This window comes from Abramis brama (assembly GCF_963993115.1).
Source record: "Abramis brama genome assembly, chromosome: 20".
Taxonomy (NCBI): Eukaryota; Metazoa; Chordata; class Actinopteri; order Cypriniformes; family Leuciscidae; genus Abramis; species Abramis brama.
Genome location: NC_139982.1, coordinates 24202372 through 24223772, shown reverse-complemented (window position 1 = coordinate 24223772; position 21401 = coordinate 24202372). Strand labels below are relative to the sequence as shown.

At 37.3% G+C, this 21401-nt stretch overlaps 1 protein-coding gene across 1 annotated transcript; it reads right to left on the bottom strand.

Annotated features, from left to right (window-relative positions):
* Window positions 1-305: 305 nt before the first annotated feature.
* On the bottom strand, window positions 306-19284 carry mapk8ip1a (mitogen-activated protein kinase 8 interacting protein 1a). The gene is made up of 11 exons (XM_084094742.1): window positions 19172-19284; window positions 15540-15851; window positions 11519-11600; window positions 9114-10103; window positions 8342-8414; window positions 7539-7708; window positions 7352-7455; window positions 7116-7232; window positions 4593-4663; window positions 3695-3793; window positions 306-3215 (listed from the first exon to the last, which is right to left on the bottom strand). The coding sequence occupies exons 2-11, from the start codon at window positions 15843-15845 to the stop codon at window positions 3143-3145; spliced, it is 2085 nt and encodes a 694-aa protein (XP_083950868.1). The 5' UTR covers window positions 15846-15851; window positions 19172-19284; the 3' UTR covers window positions 306-3142.
* Window positions 19285-21401: the final 2117 nt, after the last annotated feature.

The window sequence follows — 21401 nt, the reverse complement described above, 5'->3', positions numbered from 1 at the left end:
CAGTTACTTAATAGTAACATAGAACTGTTGTATCAAGGAAACCGTAGTGGCAGGTGGAGCTGGGGGAGGTGGAGGGTTTCAGAGGAACTCTGATAGCACGCTGCAGGACTAGCTTACAACACTGAACAACACTGAACCAGACTATTTAAATATTGAGGAAGCAATCTCATTGGCTGCAGGACTAGCAAAGGCCAATCAGCGTGTGCCATGCGGTAATGATGTGATTGCATGTAAACCTATCAGCATGCGCCCTCTAGAGTTTCATGACTGACATACTGTTAGCAATAACACACCGGGACAATCCATTTACAAATAGGATTTAATTTTATGGATTCCACATAACAGTTATGATCATTCAAAAAAACAAAAACAAAACAATGTACAGTGATAACAGATGAAATAGGCACAACTTGTGATTTTGCAGGATCGGTTCGCAAATATTTTTTGCAGACACAAATGGTCACCACCTTTCAAAATGGCCGTACCAAGCAAAATATCTTCACGCACAGTGAGAAACTGTTCTACAGAACGCCATTTCTGCAGATTATTCAATTAAGACTGCTCATTTTGTGAATATTGCATATTAGGTAAGCGCATGCTGTGAGGATGTGCCATTTTGAAAGGACTGGTCAAGATGGGTCCATTTTAGGCCTTGGCTTTAATAAAACCTTTCCTTTTTTGTATCAGGAAAACAAAAAATGAGCAAGCACAGATTTTTCACTACCAGGCAGCAGTATTCCTCAGCACCATTTATACAGGCCTTTCTGTCATTATGACAGTGTTGCATTCTCTCCTTATATATATTTCAGGTGCCAGAATAATATATACTTTGAGATCTTTCCATTTTGTATAGTAATAAATAGGATATCTAATATAATATGTAAAAAGAAAATAAAATTATTTGGTTTTCACAGCTACATATGCCAGGGATTCTGAGATTGAACCAGAATGCAAAAAGGCCCAGACTATGCTCTGTTTAACAGAGCAACTTATGGGAATCTAAGCACACATAAACATTGAATACGAGAACCAAAAAGAAAAAACATTCACAGAAGTAAGCATGGATGCTATATTGTATTTGTGAGTCTTTGTGCACAGATAAACGGCAGCAAGTACCCAATTTAACCTAGAACACTTGAAATTGTGGCATTGGGCCGTAAACACTGGAAAACAATGAAAAAGTAGCTCTGTGGAATGGACAAGGGAAAAATGTGGAATGGAATTCTTTGTTAAAGGGGTGGTTGATTATGATTTACCTTTTCTAATTTTAGTTAGTGTGTAATGTTGCTGTTTGAGCATAAACAACATCTGTAAAGTTACAACGCTCAAAGTTCAAAGCAAAGGAGATATTTGCTTTTAAAGATCACCAACCCTAAAATTTACATAAACCCCTCCCCCGGGAACTCATTTATAGATTATCATGACAGAATATGCTAATCAATGACTATAAGATAGTTAACTCCACATCAGCAACATACACCCATCAACTAACCATTGTCCTGTTGCATTCTACATGTCGTCACGTCTCTCCATCATTGTCGGACTCTGGTTTGAACATAAAAGGCTAAAAGTTTTGAAATTTTCAGTGCATGTCCATATGAGGTAAAAGGACACAAGCTGTTGAAGCTCCGCCCTCTGTGCCAGGAGCAGCAGCTCATTTGCATTTAAAGGAACAGACACAAAACAATGCGTTTTTGCTCACCCTCAAAAAGTGACAATTTTAACATGCTATATAAAAATATCTGTTGGTTATTTTGAGCTAAAACTTCACATACACACTCTGGGGACATCAAAGACTTATTTTACATCTTGTGAAAAGGGCATTATACCACCCCTTTAATGCTCTAGGGGGCGTTCATACAGAATACCTTTTTTTTCCATTCCACTGCACTACTTTACCATTGTTTTTCAATGTAAAAGCGCTAGACGGATGTTGTTAACCATTGCACTTGCGTCTTGCACATGACATGTCTACACTGGATGCAACCATTGTCAGCTCGAAGCAGTCCATACTGGACGCGACAAAGCAACCATTGCAAATCCATTTGTCCTTCATATCAGAAGTAGCGCGAACACATGGAGTACATCAGAAATAGAACGGGGCATCAGTTTACTGTCGCGACGCATTCACTGTAGACAGCATCACTGATTATAATGAGTTCTATTTGCTTTTTCGCATCACGTTGTACTGCGGTGTAGACACGGCATTTAAAAACATGGCGCTCAAGTTAAAAGTTTGTCAGCTTTTAAAAAAATGCTCTCTAGACCTTGCGCTTTTTGTTCCACTGGCTTGTCTCTCACATTTTTTAGAGCAAATACACAATCTGTGTGAACAATCCGTGTGTGAACGATCGTGTTTGACCTTTACGCTCGCATCTCACGTCTTTTGAGTTCTCTAAAACGCGGCAGTCAGTCAACGCGTCTCTAGACCTTGCTTTTTTTTTCATTCCACTGACATTTTTTACTCTCAAAAATGCGCTCTGGGTGAATTGAAATCAAGTAGCCTTCCGTAGAATTCCTATTGATTTTGACTATGAAAATTCGCTAAACAACGATAAATGTGACTGCACTTTAATGGTCTGGATCAGGGATTCATAACCTTGGGTTCAAAGAGTTGTTAATACGATGTGGGAAATGTTGGAAAGTGGTCTTAACCTGTGGTGCAAAGCGGGTCAGGGACACCAGATGGACAAACTGGGCTGAGTTCAATTACATGGCTCACATCCGTTCTGACTGAAGAAGGACGAGCCCCAGTAAAGCTTTGGTTTCTGAGAAAAACTTGATTTTGGATCCAGTCTAGCTTTATGATCTCTTTTCTGTCCATCATTAATGCATCAAACATTGTGCTTCGAATTAATTCAGATGAAACCAAACTTCGCACAGAAATGATTTTTTACAAGTTACATCGAACATTTTTTTAGTTATTAAACTTCGTAAGGCTTTACACCAGTCAATAATACTCAAGATGTACGAGGTGAAAGTAGTTGCGGTGTGGCCGATATCCGTTTCGATTTTAACATTTGTCTGAAATAGACGTCAACATTATATTATCAACATGACACGTTACAAAGAGGATCAAAACCACCATCATGCAACACCTCATATAGTATGTGATAATGCAAAAATACAAATAGACCGAAGGTCATTCGAGGAAGATGTCTTCTGTCGGACAGGAATATTCCATATTTTCTTTGTAGAATTGCTGAAAAGCTTTCCTGTTCAAACAAAGAAAAACTATTTACATACATATTTATATTGTGTGCAACAAAGTCATATTTTAACTGCATTTTGGAAAGGTCTAGATGTGATTTTAGAGAGTTTTGTTTTTATTTATGCTTTACTCAGATACAGAACCGAACACAAAAGTTCATTAGTGCCAATTTTAAAATAACTTTTAGTAGATTGATGTAGGTAAAATTTATGTAAAAATTTTCTGAGAAAATATATAATTTTATAACATTTTTAGATAATATGACGTCCCTCCGGCTAATATATGACCTTCAAACAACTAACAACTATTAAATCACACATTTGTTTAGGCTACTGCTGTATATGTATCTCTAAATATAGTAGTAAGCAAAAAGCAGTATATCAAATAAGTGGGATATGTCTCAAATACATAAGTTAGTGTTTCAAGAGGAAATAAGTCGAGAAAGAAAATCGCGTGTAATCTTGAAGTGACTGGAGAACTCACCCTACAGATTCAGCCAGTTTTGTGGTTGTATCATCTGAGAAGAACACGTGACAGGCGAACCTCTGGTATGCTGGATGTTTCGTTATTAGTCCAAAATACCTGAAAGAAACACACAAGTATTTACTGTCAAGAATGTGACTCATGTCATTGTTGTGTGTTCTCTTGGTTTCCTGTAGGGGGCGGTGTAGCTAGATAAAAATGGGGTTATTGTATTTACAGCTTTATATAAGTGACCACAAGCTCTCAGTCCCAGATTAAGAATTTTATATTAGTCACTGCATCTAAACTACCATTCAGATTTTGAAAGAAATTAATACTTTTAAGGATGCATTAAATTGACCCATAATGTTACAACAGATTTCTATTTCAAATAAATGCTGTACTTTTGTATTTTCTATTCATTAAACAATCCTGAAAAATGGTTTCCACAAAAATATTGACATTTCAACAGTGATATTGATAATAAATGTTTCTTGAGCAGCAAATCTTGAAATCAAAATGCAATCTTGTATGCAAATCAAAACATACTATTTCAGAAGGATCATATGTTACTGAAGACTGGAGTGATGATGCTGAAAATTCAGTTGTGTATATTTTATATTTGAAAATATAATAAAATAGAAAATAGTTGTTTTAAATTGTAATAATATTTCACAATATTACTGTTTTTAATGTATTTTTGATCAAACAAATTCAGCCTTTGTGAGCATGAGACTTCTTAAAAAAAATATTGCCAACCCCAAACCTTTGAAAGGTAGAGTACGCAAAAAATCTATTCATTATTTATCAATTTATTAAAATTTACTTCAATTCTTTTATTAATTTATTTAAGCCCTAATTCACCCTTTATTTCTAATAAAAGCATGATGAGAAAAACCATGCATTTGTTCAAACTCACTTGTTATTCTTTGGATGGCATCCGCAGAAGGAGATGTTTTTCAATTGGAAAAAGTGAAAGCACTTCTCACCCTGTAAAATATGAAAAGAAAGACTGAGTGGTCTAATCAGCAGCAGGGATTGGAACACATTAGTGTAAGCAGGAAGCACATGATGTCACTGCAGTGTGAGGTCGTCTCAGCCTGCGATTAACATCACTGAGCGCGCTCACAAATTCACTCAGAGGGGCTTAGGGGGCAAGACTCCCCCGCATTCTTAAGACGCTTCATTGCTTAACTGTGGAGCCGTAAATGTTGCGTCACAGAGTTCAGATGAGTGGAAGAGCCTTTTGGTGGCAACATCTAGTCACATTAAACTAGACGCCGCCTCCATGGGGTCAAATGTCAAAGTCCATTTCCAAATCACAAATCTACAGGTAATATTGAGAGCGCTTCAAACAGTGCCGTGTGGTTCATGCCTACTATGCTATTTCATGTCATCATGAATATTTCAAATATAGAAATCACATTGATTAGATTTTTTTAAATAATTTGAATATTTAGATTAAACTCCTAATATTTTCAAATAAATATTATATTATTAAATTTATAAATAATTTTAATTTAATATGAATTTATTCAAAGTGTTTCTTCTAATGTAAAACTTGAAAACGTTTTCTTGAGATTATTCTTTATTAATAATTATTTCATAGGTTTAATCAGTTAATATCACTTTTACTAACAAAAGGCATATCCTTAATGACATCATCTTTCAGGAAGTGACATCATTTTGGTAGGACAACAATAGAATTAACATGAGCAAGTATTTGCAATAGATTATATGACTTATGTAAGGTTTTGTAGCATTAGTCGGTGTCGCCATGGCTGGACTGGGCATACCGGGCATTTTCCCGGTGGGCCGACGTGCTTTTTGGGCCGATACATCTCATACTCTTTTACATACAATTTTTTTTACGGCCCATAAAATTTGTACATCGGTGGCCCATTCGTTTGGTTTTGTTTTGCTAAATTGGCGTCGCTGGGTTTGTGCCAGTGTAATGCATTGGTCCAAAAAAGTCAGTGTTAGTTTTTTTTCTTTTTCTGACAGATCAGCCCATGAAACACGTAGATCAGCGGCCCATTGGTTCTTTTCTTGATTGACACTGGGCTGGCCCAATCACAACTTTAAACGAGTGAGCGAGCGTGCAGCAGTGTCAGTGTGTATCTGTCAAAATAGTCAGCGAGATGGAGAAGAAACTCAAGGAATGTGCAGAGAAATAGCGTGAAAAAATAGAACCAGGCCCTTAAAGCAGACGCTTTATGTGTCAAAATATATGTTTTCTGCCCTTCATCAGCTCCTGTGATGATGATGATAGTGAGGAGGATCAGGAGAGAGATGAGAAAGTGTAGAGCCTGCGGTAAGCAGAACTACTTTCAAAACACTTAGGCTATGTCATGAGTGTAGGAACCCATAACCCAGTTACAGATTATTTCCACATCTGCATAGTTGACAATTACCGCAATTCACTAGAAATCTAATGAGAGGCGTTTGTAAACCATGTTTTCCGCCAAAATAAAAGCTTGATGCAGTTTGCGTCAAAATAAAAGATCATGTGCTTATCTCTTTCAAGTATAGAAATCGGTACAAAACTAATTATGAAAGTTTCCTTTATTTTTTAGTGCATTTGTTTTACAAATATGGCAATTACTGTCATTGGATTAATATTATAACTATTATTATGTAGTAGGTGTAATGTAAATAGACACTGTAACTAAAAGAGGTTTAAATTTTTCTTTGTTTAATTTGCACACTGAATATGGGTTGGAGCTTTTAATTTTGAACTCTCAAAGTGCACCAGATTGATGAATTTAACATTAAAATGCACAAAATTTTCTCACGGGGGGGCATGACCCCGAACCCCCCTAGAAGGACCAAGGTCCACCCACCACAGTTTTAACAAAAATCCTGTAAGAAAAACTTGTATTGCTATGCTAATGCAGATTATAGCTTGTTTTAGGATTCACCACTGTGAAGTATAGTTCAACTGTATTAATAAATGTCAAATTTTTACTTATTTCATCTGTTAACTCTCACTCGTTCCTATACTCACTCATTACATGGCATTAGTGATTTTAATGAATAGGAGTTGGTATGCATATAATTAAGGGCGTGCAAAGATGGGTGGTGTTTATCTGATCATAGTGGGCCGCTCTGGGCCAAAATGCCCGGGCCGATTTTTTGTCCCAGTCCAGCCCTGGGTGTCGCTCAGTTAAAAATATTCCATCCATGGATAAAATGATAGCAATTGATATCAGAATATTTCATTATCAGATTATTTCAAAGATTTAAAAAGATTAAAAAATACTTAAAATATAAGTTTAAAGCATCAAAATTAAATTGACCCCTTAAATCCTTTACTGAATTACTTCCATAAATAATAACACAACATATTAATTTGATAAGGTACTATATGACAGGAACGACCATATGCTTGGCGAGTAATTTTTAGGAAAAATATTATAGTTATTCTGAGGTGTATACAAACCCTTTCAGAAGTCCGACAGTCATCCTGAACGATGATTTTCACTCCTCGTGTGTTGATTTCCAGAATGCAAGGCGAAGGGGGGCTGAACTGCATTGTTGTTCTTCTGTTTGATGCTATCTGTTGACATAATCAGATTGCGTATGAACATCAGATTACATATGAAAAACAACATAACATGAAATTATTATGTAAATATATGGAAATCCAGGGCAAAATACAGAAATGGATTAGTATACCTTGTGCATGGCGGCACAAAGCACATCGTTCCCTTTGTGATACGGCACTTGAACAGAACCAAGGAATTTCACCCAGAATTTGTCCATCCAGTCACGTTTGACCTCTGAATAAATCACAGCAAACGGACATTATTGTACAATGTACACAAATTAAAATACTCAAAATGCCATAGCAAAGCCTTGTTACCTTTAACAAGTTCATCCTTTGTCACCTTGACGGCGTAGAATGCAGGAAAGATGCCTCTGGATCCAGTGCGCATGTTGTAGCCCTCACACCACAGATCCTCGGCCTGCAACTCGACCAGTAAGGGGTCATCCGCCTCTAACTCCAACTCATCATCATGGCGAGGAATAAACCTGTGAACGAGCCAAAATTAGGAATGCTCAGGTCAAATGTGGTATGATTAGGAGAACTCCAAAACACATTGAGTTTAGGGGACCACGCATGAGTAGAGTGTGACTTTGAACAAAATATAAATTTGTATGTATAGATCTGTCCTATTACTCATGTTTTTTTTTGTGTTTTTTTTGTGCTGTCATCTTGTTTGGCTGTAGTTGGTTTGTGGGTGAATTTCACTACAAATCAAAAGAATAAACCTGTTTTTAGTACAATTACTTTGCATTGTGATATTTTCATGACAAAATGATACTTAAAATAATAACAACAACAATAATAAAACAAATACAGTAAGGAAACAGTCATACAAAGCATGTTATTATTATGTTTTTTTACTTTTTATTATTATTACTTAAATTCTATTCAATTAAAAAGGTAATTACTGCATACATTAAATGCAGTACATAACTTGATGAGTGTATTCATCTCTCAACTTAAATATGATGCAATTTCTTATAATAAAATGAAGAAAATTAAAAAACACTAATGGTCTTCAAAAAATATGCTCAGTATATGTTTCAATATCCCTTTTAAGTCACTTTTTTGTTGTGCTTTTTAAATGAGTGCATCTCAGGCTTTGATTGAATCTTTACCTGAACACTGATCTGTGGCTCTGTTCTCTTTCCTCTCCATTAATAACACAGGAGAAGAATCCAAACTCAGCCCCTAAGTGGGAGAACAAACGTTCATTGTCACTTGAACAACAAGGGAAAGAGACATTTCGGCAGGTAGTGCTTGTTGAATTTCATAGTCTTGCTCCTGGCTTGTGAAAGGCGGGTCTGATATTAGCAAACCTGTTAATGAGGAAAATCTTTGCAATTATTGTATTATGTATTATGGAAGGGGTGCCACAAGGTTCAACCCTTGGACCTTTGCCATTCTTGCTAGGCTTTTTCACACCCCACTTGCATTTTTTGGTAAAACACTCCACCTAGCCGTTTATTCTCTCTGAATTATATGACACGTTCAACCCTTCTACAGGATAGGTTATGACATAAAGCTGTCATAACCTACGTACTGGGAGTGCATGGTCTTTAAAGCAAATTATTGTAACATATTAGAAGGAATAACAGAGAATCTTTAAAAACTTGGGCACTATTCAATGCCATTACACAGCTGGGAAGAGCCAGGATATTAATTTTTAATAACTCAGATTTCGTGTGGCTGAAAGAAGAAGCTCAAATACACCCAGGATGGCTTGAGTGTGAGTAAATTATGGGATAATTTTCATTTTTAGGTGAACTATTCCTTTAAGATCTGTGCACATTTGCAACAAACCCCCAAGTGAAAAACTTTTTAAGAACATGAATTCTAAATGAATTAATTTCTAAATTCCAAACTACTTTCTAAGCTCATACTACTCACCAGAGAAACGTGACCGTCCATTCACGAAGACATTCTTGAACTTGCGGGAACGGGGCATGTCTGAGGTGGTGTCTGTGGTGGATTCCGCAGACAAACAGGAAGTGTCTCTCCTCATGCTCGTCGCTCCCGACTCTTCCTCCTCTTCGTCCGCATCCTGATCCTCCTCATCATCGTCGATGGCAGACTCGTAGACTGTATTGTCACTGTCACTTTCGTAACCTTTGTAGCAGTCCTTGATGCTCACTAGCTCGAGCTTAGCATGCTCATCCACCACCAGGGTGTACTTGACCGAGTCATACGTCAGTCCCGAAGCATCCGTGCTGACCGCCACCGTCTTTAAGGTTCCCTTGTCCTCCTTCGCCACTTTGGGCTTGCGGGTTTCAGCCCACTGACTAGCATCCCCCGGGTCGCTGAGGCTGACAGTCCGGCATGGGGGTGTGGGTGGATACACCTCATCCTCCTCGCTAATGGAGGGGTTCGGACAACCCGCCGATGGGTAGTTGTGAAGGGGAGGAATCTCTGTGTCCGAACTAATGGACATGCGATTGCTGTCGCTGCTCTGGGACAGAAACGGTCGCTCCTGCTCCCCGTTAACCGGCGTGAGGTGGATCTCCTCAGTGGCATTTCCTTCGGAAATGCGATAGTCCTTGTTTTTGTCGACCGTCTGGTCACACGTATCTTCATTCTCAACAGGATACTGCACTTGTTCCCGATAGCCATTGACGGTGTGATACCGGGCTTTTTCCTTGCAAATGATCGGGATGTCAAGGACACCCTCTATGAGGGTCACTTCCGTGGATTTTTCCCTCATGACTGCCTGTGTGAGGGGCGCCACCACTTTGGGTTTGTTCAACTTGTCCTGCTGCTTGGTGCGAACGGCTGAGGCTTTATTCGTGGAGGAGGCAGGGCCTCGTGGTTTGGTGTCAGCCCTGGCCTGAACTTTGTCCCCATCGGTCTGGCTAACCTGCTCAGGTTTGGCCGCCGGATCTCCTGTTTCACACACAGAAGATTATACATTAGGCAATAAGCCTAATGGAGGAAAACATTTGAAGGGGGTTATGTAAAAATTTCAGTTAATGCCTCATAAACACAAAATACTACATTTAACTCAGCACAGGAAATAATGAATCCTGATGATTTTTAAACCAGTATAGAAATTCTGTTTCATTATAGTTAATCAACTGAAGAAATTCACCAAGAAATATGACGTCACAACAATTTTTAAATATACGAACCTAAAAGAAAATAAATAATGAATGAAACGATGAGACTAAAGTAGCGACAGATCTTTTCTTCTGTATTATGACGTACATTCGAGTGAAACGGATTAGCAAAAAGAAGAAAATGTAGCGCGGGTCTTTGTTCAATCCATTGCTTGTTGATTGGATGGAGGCAGATCGGAATGCGAGCTTGCAGTTGATTGTAAAAAAGGGCGGGGTTTAAGCAGACTATATGATTGAAGAAGTCCATCATACATCATCAGAGATAAGTGTGTTGTTTCACTGGAAGACATTAGCCCTATTCGCACAGGATAAGTATTACCTGGTGACCTCTAGTCATTTGTAATAAATGCGGAGGTTGTCTGTGATCTTAATCCCGTGCGAATCAGCCATGTCTGTAATTTGTAAAGTAAAAATTCCCCCACAAATGATCAACCATATTTCGCCGAACACCGAGGTCCTATGATAATATTAGTCCCGTGCGAATCGGCATCTCTGTGATTTGGCGGGGTCGTTTATAATTTTTTCAAGGTTTTTGTTTCCTGTGCGCTTTTATATCCATCTTTCGCGAAGAATGGAGCCTGCGTTGGAGTGTTTTGATAGTATTTTGGGTGCTGGGTATTAATATAGCTATACACCATACAACTATATTTTATTTTAATTTCAGGCTGACTTTAAGGTAATGCGTTTAAGTCTGTGGACTCAGTGCTAATGCTTACACATACCAAATGCAAATTTACCATCATCAGCAAAGTATACAATTTTAGTATATAGTAAAAGCATGACAATTGGGATATAGCCTGGTAGCCACAGTGTTTACACTCCTTAATGGATTACACTGGGACAGGAGAAAGTATTTTATCATAGACGACATTTAAACACATGTTTTCATACTTCTAGTTAGAGTCAGACACAAGTGACATCAGATGAACTCTCTGGGTAAGTAGATTGACGAAAATCCCATTAAGTTAATTACAGCACGTAAACACATTTTCATTCCGTGGAGGCGAATACTACAAAAACACCCACAATTATGAGACATATATTGTATTCCTTTCATTTATCTCATGGTAATTCCTCTAATGCATAGAAATGAGTTTGAAAAATTACTTGTTTGGAAAAAATTGAAGTCTCAGCAATTCATCAGACGTGTTCGTTTGTGTGGTAAGTGTGGCCATTACTCACCCTTAATGTGTGGTGATGAAGAACGGGTTTTCTTTTCTTTCCTTCGTTCTTTCTCACCAAAGGAATTGTTATTTATTGTGTCCTGCGAATAAAATGGAGAAAAAGAATGAGGGATGGATTTTTCAATATACAAAGTGCTGACAGGATTGCTGAGATTAATCCTTACAGAAACAAATATGATAACCACATTTTTTGGACACTACCATGAAGATAATACATACATTCTCTACAGAACCTTAAAATAACAAATAAATAGGTATATAAAAAATGTAATCATTTTAAAAATATAAGAATGTCATTGCATTAGATAACAAAATATCAAAACAAGTGGAATGTATTTTAAATAATGGCAGCAATTTATTAATTAATAAATCAAATTAATTTATTTTTCACACTAAAACACAGAGACAGGCATGTGTACATCTCTCCGTCCTGGATAAATGATTGATTTTGTCAGCATTACTACTTGCCACTACATTTTAGGTGATTTTCTATCATAGTGAAACCAGAAAGTGTATTTGAGTACAATCCATAAAGCAAGTGAGTTACAGGAAGTGCAGTCCGACAGATTGATTTACCGCTCTTTCCTATCGCTGACTCACCAATTGACCACGCGTCTATAATGCACCTTTAACACAGACATTCCTATGTTGCCATAGCAATGCGCCCATCAACGATGCAGAATTGGCATGCGTGAGAGAGTGTCAGTGTGTGCGTATGTGTGGGGGTAGATAAGAACACACACTAGTGTTCGTGACGGAGGAGGAAGACACAGATGGCTGAAATGAGGCTCTTATCCAGTGACTCTAAAAACGGTATCAGGAAAGAAACCAGATGGGAGAAACTCTATCTCGACAATAAATTGCGATCTAGTTTAATAATCAAAGCCTGTCTCAATATATTCCTGTGGGTTTAGAATTATGCAATCTTTATAAATATATGACACTTAAATCTAGTATAAGATATACTATATGTATACATACATTAGTAGACAAAAGTGATGTCTGGAGCGTATATTTGTTTTCAATGACACAACTATCAAAATATGAGGAAACTGTATATATATTTTTTTAAATATTTTGAATATGAGTGAAGAACAAAACACTAAACTTGGTCTGACAAAGTTATTTTGCAAAAAACAGCTACAGGTTTTATTTTACTATGAAAAATGTATTAATATTTCGTTGGTTCTCTCTTGTTTTTGCACGTTCATAAATTCTTTGTATGACCGCCTGGCCAAATAATTTGGCATGTTTCATTGCATTCTCTCAAATAAAACAATTCTCACCAAGCACTTGAACAAATTTCTTAAACAAATTAAAAAGATGTCAATTTTCCTAGGCCAGACATGACTTTTGGATTGGAGCTGAAATATTGATGACTCATCCTGCACTACATTGTTTCGTCCAATCAGATGCTTTCTAGAGTAAGAACGTATCTGCACCTAAAACCATATGCAAATAGCAAATCATGTTATACATCTGTGACAAACTAAAGGCATTTTTTTTTTTAAATAAAAGGGAACACTTAGATATGTGTTGATTTAATAAAATGTTTAAATAGTCAAAAAGGGCGGTATGTTTTAATACTTTTCCACAAAATTCAAAGAGATATATTAATAAATTAAAATAAAACATACTGTTTTCCTTTGTCAATAACGTGAGACTGTCAAAATTGACATGACCCTAATTAGTTTCTTAATGCACATTCCTGGTGTTATTGTGGACAAATCATTGATGCAATTTATTCGAAGTAAAAAAAATGCATATATCTTTACAATCCTCTTTTGGCTGACATCACAGCCCCTCCAAAGTATGCCATGACTGTAAACAATTCAATAATTTCCTCATAAAATCTAGTCTTGTCCAACATTTTTAATAGTTGAATATCCCATTTCGCTCAGAAATGTGTTATATTACAGAAGTAATAGGTTGTCAATAGCGCTTCACATCTATTCAAAGGGTTTCAGCCAACATCCAGGCCTCTAGCTTTCTAGCTGAAATATTTTCATCACAATGTAGATATTTTTAGAGCAGACTTTTCACAGTTTTACTTGTATTACCCAATAACTGTGTAAAAGCTCTTTGCTAATTCCTCAAATGCCCTTTGAGCCCCGCGGCTGTGCCAATGCTGCAGACGTGGAGAGATGCAACAAGCCAAGATTACGAGATTAAAGACAGGGAAGCACATTTACAGTCATCCACCATCTTCTCTAGTTGTAAAACAGTCTGTAGTCACTAGTAACACTTTCATGTCAACCTCATAACCATAAATCATATATCTTACAAGTGGGCTTTTGCAATTCTTAATAACAAACATTAGTTCTTATATATCCATGTTTTACACATTCAGGACATAGCTTTAGCCAGCACTAATGCTATAAGATGGTAAATATTGTTATGCAATAACTGCAGACCAAACAGATTAAACTGCATTGTGTTTAATGTGCATTTTCAACTCAGTGCAAGTTAAAGGGATAGTTTAGCATTCATTTACTCACCCTCGTGTCATTTCAAACCTGTATTATTGACCTATGTGAAATGAAGATAATAATGGATAATAAAGGAATAATGTATTTTTGAGACTTTCAATGTATGTAAATGAGCAGCTGGAACGTTCAGCGAAATATTGTGATCTGAAATTTGGATTGACATGAGGGTGAGTAAATAATGACAGAATGTTCATTTATAATCATATGTCTTTTTTATAATACTCTGGACAACATCAGAAACTACAGCAGCAAGCACGTTAACTGAACACTATTTGGTAACACAGAAAAGGTCAATTTGAGTTCAGTAAGTCTGGGTTGGAAGTCTTTTCAGGAGATAGCAGTCCTGCGCCATTACTTAAATCATTTAGTTCCCTTTGCCTCATTACCCACAATGCACTTCAAAATAGAGAGAGCGAAAGGATGACTGCTAATGATTTACTTTAAAAAGGTAAAAGGTTAGATCAGTGTTATTTTAGTATTATATTATCTATACTTTGGACCCTTTTTAAATTTCCAACGTGCTCAGATGCAGAAGTCATCATAGGTGGGTAGACTTCTACAGTGGTGAAAATATAAGCATAACATAAATGTGTACATTACATTTTTTTTAAATGAAAATATTAAAAACTCCACTATATTTGCAATGTTGATAACTGTGGAAAAGTGTCATAGCAGTCTGTGAAAAGGGTCAATTATAGTATTTATACATTTTTTACATTCATTTTTATATTAATGTGTTTTTTAAATAAAAAAAAAAACTAAAACTTAATTTCAGTGAAATAACTTCATTTTAGCGCTTGGGAATTGTAATGGAGATTTTACTATTTTTCCCCCCAACTAAAATTCTGATATCATCATATTTTTGCTGCAGTTCCCAAGTGAACATAATAAAACCAACAAGATTTTCGCAAAATGTCAGATCAGAGTGTGTTACATTTCTATTGGGGCATGTTGTCACACAAGGTTCCTGGACAACAACAGTAGAAATGTTCACTATATTTTATGAAACTAAGAAATACTGGAGTAAAAAGTGACAATTTGCTAACCCTAAAATGTCAATCTATTCCAATTTACAAAAAAGCAGCGCCACATATGACATCCAAAAAAACGTTTTTTTACTCCCACCTTGTAATATTTTGTTCAAATCGCCCCATTAAAGTGCCGCCCCCTGCTGTTTGACCCTCACAGGTCAACGGTAATGATCCACTCACGCTCTTTCTTGTCGGATTGCATTACGCATGGAGGGCGGACAGCAGTGATTCATAGCAGGTGGGCCGAGTGGGAGCTCACAAACATGAAACGTCATCAGCATCAGCGGCCGGGAATATCAAAGAAAACCAAACGCTACGTGCCAACGATTTGCATATACACTGAAAATACACCCCATCCCTCCAGGGGAATGGCTCGAGATCTTGTTTGTGCAGTATAAAAAATCATCACTCTTACTGTAAAACAATTTCTAACCCCTGTTAATCTGCCTCGGACGCAAATCACAAGACCAAAGGCCGCTGCCCAAACTGTCCATCTCACCTGAGTCCTTGGCACTTGAGGGAAAAGATTCAGGGTGGTGGGTCTCTTGGGCCGGTAGGTATCCATAGCGACGGCAGGGATGAAATCCTTTAGCTGAGGCTGAGTGACAGGCAGCCCTGCGCCCTGCTCTTCCTTGTGGTTGTCATCGACGGCATCAACCGGCCGCCTCTCGTCCTCCTCTTCCTCCTCTTCTTCCTGGATTCCTCCCTCTGCATCAATCAGGTCCAAGTGGAGCATCTCCGTCTGCAGCTCCACCACCCCCCTCCTCCGGCCGCTCCTCGGCGTACCATTGGTCGGCTGGGTCATGTGATCCTGGGAAGAGCAGGCAGCAGAGCTTTAGAATCAAGAGCAAAGGAGCTGCAGTCAGAGGCAGCCGGCCAATCAGAGAGCTGTGATGACATCAGCCTGTGGCTCCCTTCCTGGCTGCTGTAAGGAAAGCTAATTCAATCCCAGAGAACAATGAGGCGTGTCACACGACATAGCAAAATAAACACACCCAGAAATGAGAATTTATAACATGTTCATTACATTAAACTGCCTCATTGCATTTGAATGCAGCAAAAACATGTATGTTACAATGCTAATTATTGTATAAAAAGATTGTGAAATCATAAATGAGGGATTTTTAAGTTTAAGTGATTAGATGATATCCATGGTCAGATGTGAATGGCTTTGACAGAGAGAACTTATAACGTGTTCAATAACGCTAATCTATCGTATTGTCTTTAAACACAGCATTTACTAGAATAAACACTTGTTATGATGCTAATTATCACCTATAAAAGCTTGTGAAATCATAAATGAGGGATTTTTGTTGACATTTAAGCGGTTCGATGATATCCATAGTCAGATGTAATTGACTTAGAAAGAATTTATAACATTCAATAATGCTAAATTTCCTTGTCTTTAAACGCAGCCTTAGCATAAACATTATTTGTCATGATGCTAATTATTGCATTAAAAAAGCTTGTGCAAAGATAAATAAGCAATTTTTGTTTAAGTTTAAGTGGTTATATGATAATATCCATGATAAACAGTCAGATGTGATTGGCTTTGACAGATAATTTATAACATTATGCTAAAAGCTGAGTTATTGTCTTTAAACAGCTATTCTTAGCACAAACACTTATGTTATATCGTCAATTGTTGCATAAAAAAGGGTTGTGAAACCCTAAATCAGGGAGTTTTGTTTAGGTTAAGTGGTTAGATGATGATATCCATGATAAACAGTCAGATGTGATTGGGTTTGACATCTCCCCTCAGTGTTAATGTCTCTAATGCTAATTGACTGCTATGCTAATTGGTTCTGAACACAACAGCCTCTTGTGACCTTATACTCACTCATACTCACTCATACTCATATGAATACTGAAATCTCGACACACATTCGGACAGCAATACATGGAAACGAATGCTGTGCCGTTGACCTAGAAATCTATTTTTGCTGTTGGGTAAACTGCTCGCCAAGCTCTGTACCTTCAAATAATTCCTCATTCAACTCGAGACCGCATGACTGTGTCTCATGGAAAGATAAGTGACTGTTTGGTTTTAGGGTGGAGAGATATAAACCACACATACACGTTTTACTTTGCGGTGGGGACTGCCTGTTGACGTCTACTGTTTTTGAATTAAGATAACTGTGATTACTATAGTCTAACACTAATCATACTCTTTAGTTACAGACATTCTTTGACATTTTAATTAAGCAAAGGGGTTAGATCATGCAAAAGTGAGTTTTGGTCATCATTTACTCACCTTCATGTCTTTTCAAACCTGTAAGACTGCTTTTTTACAGAACACAAAAGGAGATATTCTGCTGGATGTCCAAACTGCTCTTTTTTATACACTGAAAGCTAATGGTAACTAATGTTTGCCTAACACCTTCTTTTGTTTTCAACATAGTAATACAGCTAATAGTAATACAAGATACAGTTTTAAAACGACATGAGGGTGAACAAATAAACATTTTTGGATGAACTTTTTTAAAGGCAATATTTGTGCATGCAATGTGTCATCCTTTAAATGTAAAATACTTACGAGTTTAATAAATAAAATCACATTAGTTAATTAAACCAGTGATATATCTGTTTATATATATAAACCAGTGATATATCATTTATTGTGGCCCATATAGGCTATACCATAGAAGTGTAATTTCAGATGAAATGGGTAGGGCTGGGTATTGACACAAAATTCAAATTGGATTCGATATCTATTCACAAGCTTGCGATTAGATTTAATTCTGATTTCGATTTGATTCAATATAGATTATGTGATAATGTATCATGCACATTAACACTGAATATTCTCAAGGGGGGAAAATAGAAGAAAAGCAGTTGGTATTAGGGTTAATATTTACTGATTTGTATGGGCTGCTTACATTTAAATGACAAAAAGGAAGTTTTTATAATAATGTTATAATAATAGTTGCCATAACTTTTTAATGACTATTATGTTTCAACTCGTTTTTGAAATATGCACATTTAAATGGTGTCTGTCATAAAAACATAACGGATTTATTCAAACATACATTAAATATTTAAGTTTAAAATACAATGAATATGCAATATAGTGCAAATATTTAGCAAAATGCTACTCTATTGAGTTTATTTGTCTAGCTGTAGAAGCTCATGGACATTGAATGTCTTTTCTGAGGTAGGCTACATGTATGTGACAATGTTTACAAGCTATTTTTTGACGTCTTGAAACACCGATTGAGCGATTACATGAGACATGACGTATTTCGGTAAATTGTAGGCCCTACTATATCTTTCAACATACCTTCTGATGTTCATCCATGTTTATTTTGTGCTGTAAACTAGTTATGTTAGTAAAGAAGAAGAGATTATCAGTTCAGTTCCCGTGCGGAACTTGAGGCGATACAGCGATCTGTCACTCCACATAAAAGAGCGCCAAAACGGTATTTATCGTTTGAATTTCGTGATCAAATTGATAGAATTTGAAAGCTAAGACTTTTTCATGTCTAAAGCAACAAAGCACAACGCTTATTGCGCTGTATTGGATGGGCATGGCTACAGTTGTGTCAATCAAAATGAAAATAGATTAAAATCGGGAAATCGCTCAACCCAGTATAGCCTAGGCTAGGTCATTTCAAACAGTTACATTTCAATTGCAGTGATATATACAAATATTTTTCTTAATGCAGGCTCAGTCTAAAGTTAAGTGCCATTTTTGCTTCCAGAACTAGTCTTGTAGTCTACTAGTGAGCTGTAAGGAGATTAGCTTCAGACTCAGAGATGTTGATGACCCTTATAGGCATGTACAGGTGGTGCTTTGGCACACCTTCAACAACCAGAGTAAACCTGACTCTACAAACTAGATGTAGCCTAGCCTACGTTATAAAATGTATATAAATACATAAAATATTAAGCCTAACTTCAATGTGAAATAAAATGTAAATAAATGAGTAAAAAAACGCATTTAAAATGTAAATTGCGAAAATTACAAATATTTTATATATATTTTAAATAAATATATTACATAAATGAAAGAAAAAAAGTATAATGTTGATAAATATAAATAACCTAAATAAATGATATTAATATGTATATGGTTTTCCCCAAAATGCCAGCTTGTATGAAAACAGACTAATTGAGGGTGTACAGACTTACTTTAGGGTCAGGGTCGAGGTCGAGGTGGTTGAGAGTGATTCCGTTCTCATCCGTGATTTCTGTTACTTCTGACAGGTCATCATCCTCGTATTCATTCAGACTGATGTCATGCGTTAACCTGAAAAGTGGCAGCACACCCACATACACAGTGACACACACTACGTCATTCCTCCACGAGACTATAGACAATCACAGAGAGGGCAGGGCTCACCGTATGATCTGATAACTTCAGGAATACTGCAGTGCTATATATACACACACAAACACTGGTCTTCATGTTTTATGGGGACTTCCCATAGATATGTAATGGTTTTTATACTGTACAAACTGTATATTCTATTCCCCCACACTAACCGTACCCCTAATGCATTTTTACATTTTCAAAACACTTCATTTAGTATGATTTATAAGCTGTTTTCCTCATGGGGATCATACATTTTTACCATAAGGTAAAATTTAATGGTATTGTGGGGACATTTGGTCCCCATAACTAAGGGAATACCAGGAAAACACACACACACACACACACACACACACACACATATATATATATATTCAGAATTATAAAGGTTATGCATACGGAGATCTGTTGTAAGAAAGCATAAGCAAAAACACATTTCTACTGTTTGTTTTAACACGTCATATGAACTTCCTTAAGCAATAACAGTTACTTTCTTATTCAGTCTATAATGTTTAGAAAGTAGCTGTTGTTAAGTGTCCTTACCTCAGTCTGCAAGCTAGCAAAATCTTTTAACCATTTACTGATAAATGAAGCTTTAAAAAGCATTCAGACATACTAACTTCTCAGCACTTCCTTTTTATATACCTGCATTTGTGCAGCCGCCCACATTTCATGATAGATAACAAGATGAACAAAATAATTGTTCATGATAACAAATTCAGTCAAGCGAAAAAACCTAGTAGAACTATAAATGTCGTTTTGCACGCCACAGTTGAGTTATTTGTATTATTTGTATGATTTTGTATGCAAAACACTCAAATCAAGCCTAATTTTAGGTTTAGAAATATTATACACGCATATTAAATTACAAAAACCTTAAAATCCATAACCCTTACAATTATTGTCCTGCATGCACACCAAACTAACATTCTGACCCATTTCTGAGGCTGATCCAAGGTCAGTTAAGTGCAGCGTAAAAGGCCCCATCACTACTGTACCATTTCTCCCACTGTTCCTCCATCCAGCTGTCCCCATCCTCTCTGGAGTCCATGGCCAGGCTGAGCACCATCTGCGGGGCAGGGCGGGTTGTCACTGGACCCTTCTTAGGGGGAAATCGATGGAGCCGACAATTATGCCACTTTCTTTCTCAACCTCCCGTCCAGCACTCCACACAGAAACGTCTTCAGCGAGGGTCCTCAGGGGGGGTTACATCAGCCACGGGAAGCTGTAGTGCCTGTCCTCACGTCCCCTGGAAAACATCCTACTGCACACCCCTGACACTCCTTGCTCTGCTCTGCGTGTGTCCTTCAATGGAGCCATTAAAGTCAGTGGCGGATAACTGAGAGAGAGAGAGAGAGGGAGAGAGAGAGAGAGAGAGAGAGAGGCGTAGTCTCCTCTAAAAGGGTCTGCCACCCCAGTGATTGATGGTCCAGATCAATGCGGCTCAAGTTGCCACCTCCACACAAGAGCAGGCCGACAGCGGCACTGGAGATGCATGCTGGGAATCGATGGCATCGATAACAGATGAAAATATCTGGAAGGCTGTGATATATATTGTATCATTAAAGTTCATTAGTAACTCCTCCTAAACCCTGTTAATTAGATCTAGATCTTCATGGTTTCAATGATTGCATAGTAAGCGTTATTGATGGATCAAACATGCGTCATCTTATTTTACATTGTGCGGCGGGGCAAACGAAGATTACACGTGTTATTGACTGGCAGGAGATCCGTTTCATTGCGGGACTCAGCAGAAGATGGAGGACGAATAAAGAAAGAGGCAGCGATAAGAGTTTCTCTGTGGTTATTATGATGTGTAAGAGTACATGAGCTGACCTGGACAGGAGCTGAGAGCTCTTCCTTCATTAGCACAGCTCCCACAGGACGCCATTCACATCAGCTCTGCACACAGCAGCTCCATTGCATTACTACAATACTAGACTGAGATAAACACCACTGCTGGATGCTGCTCAGTTCACTCAGATGTCCACCGATGGGGCATGTTTTAATAACAATGAGAAAATCACAGATATTCACAGAAAATAATAA

Bases quoted from the DNA above. Each gene is read 5' to 3' on its own strand.
- mapk8ip1a (XM_084094742.1), bottom strand. From the start codon at position 15,845: ATGACCCAGCCGACCAATGGTACGCCGAGGAGCGGCCGGAGGAGGGGG. The intron at 7,456-7,538 runs GTAACAAGGCTT...TGATTTATTCAG, and splicing joins AAAGGATGAACTTGTTAAAG to AGGTCAAACGTGACTGGATG. The intron at 4,664-7,115 runs GTTTGTATACAC...CATATTTTACAG, and splicing joins ACTGTCGGACTTCTGAAAGG to GGTGAGAAGTGCTTTCACTT.